Source organism: Numenius arquata, chromosome 11 (genome assembly GCF_964106895.1).
Source record: "Numenius arquata chromosome 11, bNumArq3.hap1.1, whole genome shotgun sequence".
NCBI classification, from domain to species: domain Eukaryota; kingdom Metazoa; phylum Chordata; class Aves; order Charadriiformes; family Scolopacidae; genus Numenius; species Numenius arquata.
In genome coordinates this window covers 20614805-20628617 of record NC_133586.1, presented here as the reverse complement: position 1 = coordinate 20628617, position 13813 = coordinate 20614805, and the positions used below count along the sequence as shown (strand labels likewise).

At 38.2% G+C, this 13813-nt stretch overlaps 1 protein-coding gene across 1 annotated transcript in view; it reads left to right on the top strand.

The window, feature by feature from the left end:
* The window catches only part of PEAK1 (pseudopodium enriched atypical kinase 1), a 116916-nt gene that overhangs the window by 86919 nt on the left and 16184 nt on the right, over positions 1-13813 (top strand). The window contains exon 4 of the mRNA XM_074156047.1: positions 9287-9483. Within this exon, the coding sequence (XP_074012148.1) occupies positions 9287-9483 (197 nt within the window). The remainder of the gene's footprint in view (positions 1-9286; positions 9484-13813) is intronic.

The window sequence follows — 13813 nt, the reverse complement described above, 5'->3', positions numbered from 1 at the left end:
AAAGCTGGTTTCCGTAGAGTTACTTTTTAAGTAATTGCTCCAAATACAAGATAGGATGGTCTCTGAAACCTTAGTGTTTCTGCAGACTTGGTGAATGGCAATCTCAGGGTCAAAAATTTTATTTCAAAAAAAAAAAAAAGAAAAAAGTACATGAAAATTTAAAAATAGGGTTTAAAAAAAAAATCCCAGTACAAATTGTGGGTGTGAGTTTCAGAAGCATTAAGCAGTTTCACAAACTATTACAGTCAGTAGGAGCTGTAAGCGTTCAGCATCTCCGCAAGATGTACAGTATTACAATAACACAGGGATGTGGGTGATGACAAAAGGGGGTGGCCCTGTATTTACAGTGCATGTTACGGCTGAAGACAGGGCTAGAATAACCCTTCACAGAGTCTAGGATCTCTACACTTACCCTAAATTAAATGGGGCGAAGTAGGCAGTTTTACAGAGCAAGTTAAAGACCTCAACTCCCCTTTAGAGGAACCCGTTTTTTTATTATCTCCAGGGGAACTTAGAGAAAAGGAGGTTTTACCAACATTGGTTTTAGCAGCGTTACCAAATACGTTGCCATAAGGAGATTCACTTGCTCGCACCTCCTCAGTGCCCTGCTCTTATGCTGGCAAGACAGTTGATGTGGTCACCTGTGGTGAACCAGCCTGGGGAAGGGATCCAAGCGAAAAATAACTTTGCAGTTACTTTTCAGCCAGCCGCTGGTGTGACGGGGACCAGTCAGGAAGGAGCAGCTGCTTGTTTCAGAGGTGAAAGGGCAATAACAGGCTAATGGTTGCGGTCATAGTCGGCACGTGTTCTTAGACTGCCCTAGAGATGGTGCTGTTACAGTGTTTTATATTTTTGCACTATTACTGGAATACCTTCTGCCCTTAGTGTTGAAGGCAGTTGGTCATCCTGTCCTGTCTCATTCACTTATTCCAAAAAGTATGTTTACTCTTGATTTTTCTGCAAGTGATGATGATATTGGCTAAAACCATATCACACAATTTTCCCTGGTGAAAATGGGAATCTTCCAAATGTTAGAAGTGGAATTTCTTTTAGAAGTGGAATTTCTTCTTTCTAACAATATTGTTTTATGGTTTCTACAAATTTCAAAGAAAATACACAGAGGTGCTAAGAAATAAGTTGTGGGAACACTAGATATCTTAATCCTTCAGTTATTCTATTCAGTAACCTTGATGCAATTTGATACCTTAAGTTATTTGGGTTTTTACTTAATTTTTAATATTGTTAAAGAGACGAAGTGAAACCAAAAAATGTGCCAAGTGCCAAAAAATGAAGGTGGGTTTTTACTTTTTGTTTAAGGGTTTTGCCTTTTGTTTTTAATATCCCAGTAGGTGAGAATCAGGATTGGCAACTTCCAGTTTTGCGCAAGCAGGAGACATAACAGACGGGATGCTATACTTGGTTTATGTTAACTCTTCAGGTATTAGGAAGAGGTTAGTGTTAATTCAGGCTAAAATGGGTGCGTGGAAAAGGTGTTTAAAATCTTCAGTTAAGCTTGCAGAGGCTTAGAGGAAAACAGAAGGCATGAAGATAGCAATCAATGAACATGACACTTTTTCTAACTCAGAATGCCAACAACAGTAAGGTCACCGATAAAACAAACTGATGACCTGGAAAATAAGATAAGCTTTAAAAATGTCAGATTACTGGGGGGTCCTGAAAGCAAATTAAATAAAGATACAATACCTCCTTACTTTGCAATGGATTACAGAGCTGCTAAAGATGGATAACATAACCACAAAACAGGGGCTGAAGGTATTTAAAGTTATCACTAGAAAGGTCAGTTTTTCCCTTTGAACAGCACTTGCAAAATACTCAGTTCTTTGGAAAGCTGAAAACTCTGTATCATACATAAGAACTTGGGTTTGTGTTATCCGTGTGATTGCTTCTTTCTATTTTATGCCAGGATGCACATATGGTGGTTCCAAAGGAGCTAGTAAATACTCATGTATTATATTTAGCGCAAATTTGTAGATAGATTAATTTTTGCTAAAAATCAGCAACTGCATCAGCTTTATCATTAATTGGAATGAAAATCAGGTGTTCTTGGAACACCTGTAGTTCATGATGCAGCAGTTGTTCTCGGGCAAAACCTAAAATTGACCTCTAAAAAGATATCATGGTATTTCTGGCCTAAGTCACTGTGATTGAGGAAGGTGGTCCAGCACAGTGTGGGATCCACCCAGAAGTTTAAAAAAAAGATTCTTCAAAGGCTTTGTTACCTAGTGGATCAGTCTGCTGCTGCTGGAATGTCACACCATAAAGGTTTCTCTTCTCCTTCATTGAGAGATCACTGCTTATACCCAGTGGCAGCGCTTTAGATTGAGACATTTCCTAAAAGAAAACTGCAGCCCGGCCTTCTGATTCTTCTTTCCTGTCTTCATAAAGCACATCAGAGCTGAACTAAATCCTCATTCAGCACTGTTTTAGATGGCAGTGCCTTTGTAAATCAAGGCACAACTGATTTGTGCACAGCCATTTCCATTTCAGTTATATATTAAACTGAAGAGTCTCCTTTCACGGCTACAAGTCAGCCATAACTTTTCCTTTATAGGGTCTTTGGGCCAGACTTGGATGAACTAAAGATAAAACCTTATGTTTACTAAAATACTTCCATCAAGCAGTGAGGTCTGTGTACTCATTCCGTTCCGGTTTAGATAAAAAAACATTTCTTCATAGCTAAAGTGGGGATTACCAATCTAATTCCTAAAATGATGGTAACTTTGTCGAAAGGATTTGAGCTCATAATCGATAGATAGGAGTTCTGTTGTTCCAGCGCCACAGAAGATCACTATCCTGTTGTTATATCTTGCTTCCAAAAGGAGTGAAATGCTTATGCATGTTTTAAAGACTTGTTTTGAACATTTTTTCTTAAAAAGCATGCTTCTCCATTGCAGTTACAGACTACATCAGCAATTTGCATTCTTTTAAGGCTATTTTTTGTTAAAATAGCCCCTAGACATTTCACTGGACCCTTTCATGGGCTCTACACTTATCAGAGGACATAGATATCAAAGCTTTTGGAAATGTCTTGTTATCCTTTTTGGGCCCCTTACCACAAAAAAGACACAAAAAAGAAGCTGGTGAGGGGTCTGGAGCACAAGTCTTAACAAGGAGAGGCTGAGGGAGCTGGGGTTGTTCAGCCTGGAGAAAAGGAGGCTGAGGGGAGACCTCGCTCTCTACAGCTGCCTGAAAGGAGCATGTAACTGGAAGGGTCGGTCTCTTCTTCCAAGTCACAGGCGACAGGACTAGAGGAAATGGCCTCAAGTTGCGCCAGGGTAGGTTCAGATTGGATATTAGGAAGAATTTTTACACGGAAAGGGTTATCAAGCCTTGGAATGGGCTGCCCAGGGAAGTGGCTGAGGCACCATCCCTGGAGGTGTTCAAAAGACGGGTTGACCTGGTGCTGGAGGACATGGTTTAGTGATGGGGTTTTTTGTCAGAGTTAGGTTGATGGTTGGACTAGATGATCTTGAAGGTCCCTTCCAACCTAGATGATTCTATGATTCTATCCTTCAAATCTTACCCCAGTGCCACACTCATAGTACAAACAGTTCACCTTGAGTGACTTCCAGCCAGATTGCTGCTCCGGAAATTAACGGAAATGTCAGTGACAGATGAGAATCTTTTAGAAAATTGGCCAAAACCTTGCACGGTTCCTGCCTGCCATGGAAGTATCTCAGTAGCGTAAGTGATCCTCAAATGCTTTTTGTTGTGCTGAATGCCTCCAGGTTGCTGATGACTGTTCACACTGTTTGCTTTAAATTACAGTAAAGCCAAATGGGATTCAAGAATCTGAGTTAGGCATCGAATTTTCACGTACAGGCAATGGAGAAAGACAATTCCAGTGAGGTGATTTAGAGCACCAAGACTTAAAAGGCCCCAAATGGGTTATCTCTTCAGTGGGTTTTTAAGTAATTATGTCACTAACTGTTATTTAAGGAAAAAAATGCATGTGACTGGGGCTAGGGGTGTGCCACAATGCACATCAGCTATGGCCTGGACCTTGAGCACCTGAACAGTGGAGGGAATGGAGCTTACATGTAGTAGCTTACATGTACTCTTGGTTCAGTGGGACAGGAGCCATGAAATTACTCCGAGTGCTTTGTATATCTAGGGGAATGCAAATGTTGTAACAGATGACTTGGTAAAAACAACTGCAATCATTGTTTTTCAAAAACGTAGTCATATATTAAGATCAGGATCATGTGCAGAGACAGGCAGGAATAACCACCACTGCCACATTCCACTTTCTTACTGTCATTGATCCAGTCCTGCGGATTCCACAGCTGCTTGAGAAACTACTTGAGAACAAAATCTTTTAAATCACAATAGGGCTCTGTTAAAAACAAAGTTCTTCCCAGTTTAGAGGACCTCTTGTGTAAGTCTTAAGGTAAGGTTCTCACCTGCATCCCAAATCTTTGAAGTGCAGCTTGCATAAATTGGTGAGGAGAACCCAAGGAGGTTATAAGTGAAAAGAAAATTCTTGCTTGAGCAAGTCTACTGAAATGGGAGATATTCTCACCTGAAAGTTCAGGTGGAACTATCAACTCCCCCTTCTTTTCAAATCTGTGTTGACTTGCTTTATTCTAGAGATCAGGAAGGCTTATTTACCTTACTCAACAGTACTTTTAAAAGCATTATCCATCTATCTTACCCTGTTTCCTCAATGAAAAACTTTTGTGAGATTTTAGAACATCTCTATGCTAACAGAATTGGAAATTTGTTAAGCAAGAAGTTTGGTAACGTTTATGGGAAAATTTGTAAACACTGAGGATTAAAGAACCAAGTAGAAGGGATTTTACCATTTATTATTTTATAAATTTATAGTAAGAAACGATAAATCATGTATTATTGTTCTTAACTCCTCTAATACAGTCTGTGAAATGGAAAGACTGAGAACTTAAAATGGATAAAGAAAAACGTCTTTTTTATAATGCACAGTTAATCTGTGGAACTCATTGCCATTAAGTTTCACTGACACTAAAGAGCTTAGCAGGATGTCTTTACTGGATTATCAAATATATTCCCTTTATCCATGCAAACATCGCATTAGACAAGATTTAAAAAAAAAAAAAGAATATAAATTCTCATGCTTCAGGACTAAGCCAACTTCTAAATAATAAGAATTAGGAATAAACTTTATGGTTTAGTTATTTCAGGTTGTCATTTGAGAAGTTTCTTTCACTTTCCTCTTAAGTGACTATTTCTGGGTAATGGTGGTGACGAGGAACTGAACTGCGTGAGTCACTGGAATGGGTGCTCTGTACCCATCATGTGCTATGATTGAAACCTGGGCACTCGTCATCTTTGCTCAGTGTCTTGCAGAAATAAAGTGGTCTGTGTTCTGAGAAGTTCCTGTGGAAGGTGGCCTTTGACCACCCTCAGGCCATTAGCCTCTCTGCATTTTTCCTCAAGCATTATTCAGTCAATGTAGGCTTTATGTTAGATTTATTAGCTTAAAAGTGTAGGGTCTGAGGAGTTCTCAAAGGGATCTCTTTGAAACTAAATATATCTACAAATTACTGAGATTTTTTTTGTGTAGAACCAAGTCATCTTCCTTGGCCGGCTCTCTCATCTCAGACTGTACGAGTGCCATTGATTACTGCTTTGCTGATGTCCACTCAGGGAGGAGATCAGTCTCGGCTGGGTCTAAGGCCACATCAGCTTTTCTCTGTGTTTCTGTCACTAATTTCTGCCACTTGGATTTATGTGCTGTCTCACACAGAACTGAACTCCCTCAGCTTGACCTCTAGATCTGACCCTAATTCAGAAATGCACTCTCAGAATCACTTCTTATAAGTATTCCACTTTATCTCCCTCCTATCAGTGCTGTATTAATCACTCTAATTGAGAAGGCATGCTCTGAATAGAGGAGAACACAGGTTGCACGATAGCTATGATTCCGCTGTCCTTAAACAAATTAACATACTACTGCTTTCTGGATTTTCACTATTCCCAAAAGCCCAAGACAAGTTAGACCACATCATCCTTTGGCTGTCTTCCAAAAACTGGGAAGGAGGAGAGCTCGAGGGGAAGAGTTAGGGGCACTTGTCCATGCAGGGAAAAAAAAAAAAAACACAAACCACTTTTAAAACAATTTTGAGCTTGTACACATGTGAATGACAAGTATGTGGATTCAGTGGGATGTTATCTGGAGGATAGTCATTTTTATGGCAAGTTTTGTTTTGCTGCACATAATCTCAGTTTCTTAGGAAAACAAATGTTTTCTTTGGGTGCAGAGGGCTGCTCCCTCCATTAAGTGAATAGTTGTTTAGTTTCAGCCTCGTGTGCCCGAGGAGCTGAGTCCTCGAAGGTAATTCATTTGCTGTGAAGTTTGTTTTTGAAATAAAAAAGGGAAAAGAAGAAGGGTTGGACAGAGGAGGCTGCGCCCACTATGGTAAAAGCTAAATATGTGCTCTTATGCAAGGCATCAAAGAATCCATCCTGGCAAAATGTCTATAAATATCCCAAATAAGGAGATACCTTTAAGTTTCACTTGCTATCAACAAGCAGATACAAAGTTCCACAAAATCAGGCTTTAATGGTTCTAATCTCAGGGAACTGCTTGCTTATCAGCTGCTCTGCTTTTCTTGAAAACAAGTAGTTTTAACTGTTTGGACTATTTCGTGAAGCAAAAGCAATGGGGAATGTGGTTCGTGTAGCTCAGAGAGCGAGGATGTTTTGCCCTTTTGTTCCTTCTGTGTTCTGTCGGGCTGATTACGGGCTGGCAATTTGCTGGTTGAGTCACCGCACTGCACTGCGTGTGTACTCCTCATCTCTCCCTCTTTACTGTTAAGATGCAGGGAAGCATTTCCCCACAGACTTCGTGGCCTGGCATCTAATTGCTGTGATTTCAGATGTATTAGATTCAGAGACTAAAACTGGTTGGAATAGGGATTTGAGATAGTCACTTACTTTTAACAGTAGATTAGTCCAAGTTCTTAAAGCTCCTCTTGAAATTTGAACCTGCTTTTCCTTAACTAATTAACATGACTAAGACCATAGTTGTCATACCAAAAGAGTGATGTAGTAGAGTGTGAACTATTTTTCCTGCGGGGAAGGCAGCGGAAGAGTTAAGAAGGCAGGGCTGTAACTAAACTGGGTTTCCTGGGGCGCTCTGGCAAGTGCCCGGGACCAGCCCCCAAGGTAAACATGAAGGTGCAGTAGGTGTATCGCTCTGTGCAGAGTTCAGCCCTCTTGCTCACAGCTTGCACAACTTGTAGCACATCCGAACACTGTGGAATCAATGGCTCGCCAGAGTTTCAAGACATGATTAAAAGACTCAAGAAGGCCCTGAAAGAATTTCCTTTAATGGGGAATTGTGTGAGTGAGTACAGTGGGTGAGTTGGTATTTTTTTCTCTCTTCCTTCCTAGTTGTTGGTTTACTTTGGCAAAATGCTTCTGAGCTTAGGTTTAGTGTATCTGCTTGCATGTGTCTGGTTTGGAGAATGAGTCTGTTCTCTACCTCACCAATCGATACTAAAAAATTACTTTGAGATCTGATAATCCCTGGTTTGTGGCAATGACGGAACTGTAAAGCTACTAGAAACTACTTAAAGAAAACATTCTTGTTGAGGAATGCAGGTATGTATATGATTTACAGCAACTACAAGTCTTTAATTTCTCATCGTCTTGAGAGCCTTGTTACTGCTTTAATTTTATGTATGCTTTACTCTGAAATTATATTAGTTAAACTCTTTAATGTGGATATATTTACGGCACATGGAATGTTCTTCACACCGTTCCTATGCATGGTACTAAAATTGAACAAAACGTTTTATGCTGATTAAAGATTACATCTTTTTGAACTTATGCCATTTTTTCTCTTTTACTAACAAGTTCTAATGAGTTTTGTTTGTATCAGCCTGCAGTTAAAATTCATGAGTGTGAGTAGAAACAGCATGTGCGCGCTGCACCATACATGGGGTCTCATCTTATGCAAAGTATTGGCATGTTTTAATCTCTGTAGTCTGAGATTGCTAGAAGATTGTGTATCGTGATTTTCAGTATTTTGGCTTTGTGAGAGCATAGAGAGACATATGCCTATAATTTATGTTAACTCTTTGAGGATAATCATCTCTCTTGCCACTCCAAGGATTTGTATTACAGAAACTCAGCTGCTTTGCCTATTTAAAAATGCATAATTTTTTATTTCTGTTCATCACAAGTTATATTAAGTTTTAAATCTTTACCACAAAAATTAAATAGCTGTACAGATACATGATGTGGTGATCATCTTTTGAAGAAAGTCTATTACTTCTATCCCTTATGGAAGTCATGAGTACTTAAAATTCTTGCTGTTCTGTTTGATAAGGCTGTAATGATGAGAAGCAGTGAACAGGCCATATGCTCTTGAGATCTGGCCTATAACGACTGTTTGTTTCTGTGAGAGAGTGAGCATTAAGGCCCAGAAATATTTTTGCTCTGACATGTTTTATATGGCATATTATTGATAATTGCTCTATGTTTTCAATAGGATTGGGTTTTTTGAATAAATCTGAACTTTTTTTTTTATATCTTGCATAATTTTTAATTCATACTGCAATAAATCTATCTGTGGAAACTGACTGAATCCATGATTTTCACACTTTTGTCCTATAAGTCATCACAGTTTGATTAAAACTTCATAGCTAAGAGCATCCACAGAGGAATGTCTTCATATCCTTTTGCAATTGGCCTAATGCGGATGGATTTTAATCCTGGATAATTTTATATGGGAAATAGATTACTGGTTTAGACAAGCTACTGCTCTGTTTCCCAAAGTGTCAGTTCCCAACATCCAACCCGTATGTTTGAAAATATATCATTAAAGTTTTATGCATCTATTAATACTTAACAGCCCCTTTGCTATACCTTGGTATCTCCGATTAAAGCAAAATTGTTCTGATTGGTAAAAAGCACCTTCAACTTTGCCGCTGTCCTGTGAGTCCTACACATTTTATGCAGAATCATGCCTGCATATCTATGTGTACGTACAGTGATTGTACTCAGCTGTAAAACATGTAAACATTTAAACATTTTATTATCCCATTTGTATGAAAGGCATGAACTACTACACGTAACTATTTCAGTCAAATGTTGTTTCTTCTTATTAAGGAAAATAAATATTGAAGGAAGTTGCTCTTAAAAAAAAAAGAGAGCAAAAGGAGCTTATTTCTTTACCAGTTCATCCCCTTTCCTGAAGATATTCAATGCCTAATCTGGTATTTTGCCAGTAGGATCTCATAGCTTTGGTCTCCAGGTGATTTTATTTTGTTTGTTTCAGTCAAGTGCCCGATGATACGACACTGGAGGATTTATCCCCTCGTGTTCCTAGAGCCGTGTTTGTGAAGCAGGACAATGGTGGCAGCGCCTCGGTCATACCAGTATCATCTGTTCGTGTCCCACAAGGGGAGGAAGAAAAAGAAGAAGCTTCAAATCTTCCTGACTTAAATCCTTGCAGTGCTACGTACAGCAATTTAGGTAAGTGTATTCTTGTAGAGGAAAATTTAAATCAGATTAAATTTTGGATGCCTTTCCAGGCTGCGAAGAACCTTGTCTTCTGCACAGCTCAATACACTTTCATAAGGTTAGATTTTAAAGGCGAACTTTTTAATATTAATTTATAGCAAATAAAAGTATGTTGTCTTATTCCGAGATACACAACCAAGAAAGTGAAGATTCAACAAACTCAAAGGTTTTCTTTCCCATGATTTTAAAACCATCTTTTAATTGCCCTTAAACATCTCAAATACTTTTAAAAGATACATTGTTTTATCTATTTGGAGGAATTTTTATCAAGGAGATTTAAAACACAGAGCAAATTACCTAATTTTTTTTAGAAATGCTAAGTAGATTTCAATATTTTTCCAAACTTCAACAAAAGATAGGACTTTTTATTTTAGAGCATCGATAACTGCTAAAATACTTGTAGTCATCTTTTGTTGACTAAAACCTTTCTTATCCTAGTCTGAGAGTTTAATTTGCTCCTTCAGAAAAGTTTAAGATATGAATGTCCTGGAGGTACTGCACAGTCTCTTCCACTGTCACTGAATTCCTGACTGGTATTAAAGAGATACACGGATGCATCTCTGCAAGATAAGCAAACAAGACAAATAAGTATCTTTGAGATATAGTATCAGTATTATCAGCCTAATTTTCCTAAAGCATTTTGAAGTACTGTGAATTTCGGAATACCTACAGCCAGATTTCCAAAAGAACAAAATCTGACTGCTTTGAGGTGGCTCCCAAGTCCGGGGGGTTTTGCATGTCCACACAGGTTTGAGGGATCAAGGACTAAATTTTAAACCCTCAGCTGCATACATTCCTTAGACATTTAGTGATGTCATTACATTTTTTTGCTTAAATGTGAATTAGTGGCAAACTTCTCAGTGTGCTCTGCTAGTAAAACATTAATTAGATATTGTTTATAAAGCACAAAGAGGAAAAATATCCTGCCCAAGAGTGATACTAATATCTACCAAGAAATTGTAACTTCAAAGCTGAAAATTAAAATTTATATTTTTATGGTGAGTTATTCAAAGATCTAATGAATTCTTTTCAATTCATTGAGATATACATATATGTCTCTATATATTTTCTGTATTTAGGGCATAGCTATGTTACAGATAGAATCAGGCAACAGATCTAGGTACATCGAAACTATTTATAGCATGGGTAGCCCATGTTCCTAACCAGGCTGACATATAAAAGGATCAAGCTAAGGTATCCTTTAATGTATGAAATATCACTTATTCCTCAGGGTGAGATTGCTATTTTTTGAGCACTCATACAGTCCAGGGATTACTTGCATTTCATAGCCAAAGTAATGATATTGTGAATCTTCTGTTTAAACCTTTACTCAATTTAGCTCAATTTTCTTATGCAAGATGTTACACGTGATGGCAACTGCTTCATTGTTCAGAGCTAGACGTGCTTCTGTCCATAGATTTCTGTCCTTCCCACAACATCTCACAAACTCGGAATAGTAAACTCATGGGAAATGTAATAAAATACCATTAAACACTAGGTTGCTTAGAGAAAGTTGTGGAGACTCCATCTGTGGAGATACACAAAACCCAACTGGACGGGGTCCTGGATGACCTGCTCCAGCTGACTCTGCCTGAGCAGGGAAGGTTGGACTCGACCACCTCAAGAGGTGCCTTCCAACCTAAACACTTCTGTGATCGCTTCCATCAGTCCTCGTTTTTCTTAGTGTTGTTCCTGTATGTGAATGCTTCTTCACGAAACAATACAAAACTGAACCCTTTAGCGTTTTATCCAAAATCTCCTCATTCTTGGGTCACTTTCAGATTTGCTGTCACCAAAGGAAATTTTAGGTATGAAAGAGTTAAACTAACTTTTAGGCTTGCAAGCCTAGCTTGCTGCTTGTTGTTAAAAGCAACGCTACCCTAAATGGCACTGAGCTTTCTGGCTGCCGTTCAAACTTCTTTGGGGTTTATTCAAGCAAGCTCGCTTTCTAATTCAGATAGCTATCAAGAGATGGCTAGGTAGGGATATAGAATAATTCCTGCTTGTTTTCACATTTTACGTCACCTAAGCAGCAGAATCATATCTTTTGTAAAATTAACCAATATTGGTGTGTGTAACCGGAAGAAAGGATAATATGAGAAGTTACATCACATCTGACTCTTGCTTCAACTGCGATTGTTTCTAAGTTACCTTTTTAAAGCTACGTACTACAATTTGTAGTTTGTAAAACATATCATGCGAACATCTCAATTTGCAGCATAATGCATAATATTCACTTTCTAAATTCTAAAATAATACATATTAAGGTTTTTTTTTATTGAAAAGCAGATAATATGTCATTACTTTGATAAATGTCTAATCTTCAGTTGTGACATCACATGAAATTTTATGAACAGAAATAATGGCAAGCTTTGGTAAATTTTCATCTCTAGTCAGGTAGTAGTTTGTATCAGGTGCTGCCCTCAAAGATACTTGGTTTTGGCCTTGCCCCACGTCCCACAGAAGTTGTCTCCTCATCAGTTTACAGTCCTGCCTGCAAAAACTGCAAGCAGACCAGCAATTATTTGTCAGGAAACAAACTGCAGAGGTGAAAGTTTGAGAATAGCTCGTGTATAAAATATGACCTGGTTTTGTTATTTTATTGAATGTGTAAAATCATACATCTAGGATTTAAAAAAAAAAAAAAATGCGGGGAAGCCTTACAAGGTAGAAGATTCTCCTCTGGGAATCAGATACAACATAGACAACTTGGGGCTTTTAGGAAACAAGAGGTCCCACCATGATGATAGGGTAAGAGCCCAGTATGTTCCTGGGTGTATAAATAGGAGGAAACTTCAATAGGCAGAGAGGGGTTATGCGTATGTCATTTTTACTCTGCAACTGCCATGGCCACAGTCAAGTCCTGCTGCCCACAGTTTAAGAAGAACGTTTAAAAATAAAATTTTATAGACTATAAAGAAAAGCTTTGAAAATGCCTAGTATTGAGTCTGGCTTGATGATGGTGGGGATGCACATGTGGTGCAGAACTGTGATGAGGGCTACCTTTGGTATCAACAATCAGCAGATTTAACAAAATCCAGTGGCTGCCAATTGAATGTAGATGCAGAAACAAATGTTCAAACGTGTAAGAGCCCGGGTGTTTCTTTTCGAAGGTGTGCCCTTCTCTAACAGGAGTTAGTTCAGATAAGCCCTGTAGCTTATGATGAGGAAGACAATAGACAAATGATTAAAATCCTTTCCTTTACAAATCTTTACATTTTTCTGTCTTTGAATTTGTTGGAGAAATTGCCATCATTGAATTTGCACTGGTCTAAGTAGGTTAAGATATTCTCAATATACTCAGGACAGTATATCATTTAAAAAAGAATAGGTTATTTTATTATCATCTATTTTTCTCTTTACACCTAAAGAAAAGGTGAAAAAAGGCTAAGTTTCTAGGGTTTATGATTGCTGACACTGGAAAAAATCCCAAATCACACCACCTGCCATGGAGCATTGCCTCAGTCAGTAAATTAGAGCAGGGCAGTGCATTAGCCAGGCTATGAATAAGGTAATGAAATTATTGTTGACTAAAACTGACAGTTCAGTGACAAACAGTGATTATAGTATTAGTCTGACGCATTTTATACAATATATAATTAGTACAGGTAGTATCTTTAAGACAATGTAATGGAGGACAGGTAGCAAGACATGACAAGTCACCAAGGCAGGCAAGCTGTCGCTGTTGCATGAGAAGGTTTTATTTATCTGGTACCTGCAGCCCATCTTACTGTAGTTCTGTGATTCTATTCTGTTCTGTGATTCACAGTCTCAAACTATTGATGAGAAACTGGATCATGCATCATGAATGTTACTTCACAAATGTTAGCTTTCCTTTCTGTTATATATATTATCATTCTGGTAAGATTTTTTTATCTATTAGATTTATGATAAATGTATAAACAACTGAGTATAATACAGGATTAATAATCACGTTTGGGTAAATCTGTGTAGTAAATAATTTTATAGAATAGTGTTGTACGTGTTCTGCGTTTGTGGAACTGGGGCTGTGAAGCATTTGCAGTGGCTGAAAGATAGTTTTACGCATTTGTGGATTTTTTCATGGTTTGATTATTTTCATCAGTCAGGGTAAGAATTTATTAAGGAGCAATGAATTTTGTGCTGGTATTAAAGATCAGTATAACTGATCTGCTATTTATACAGAGAAACCTTTTCCAGGCTCTGTATTCTAATAAAAATGCAGAGTGCAAAGAATGATCAATATCCAAGTTCAAGGGGGGAAAAATGTACTAGGACAAGGGCAGAGAAGGGGAACTTGTAG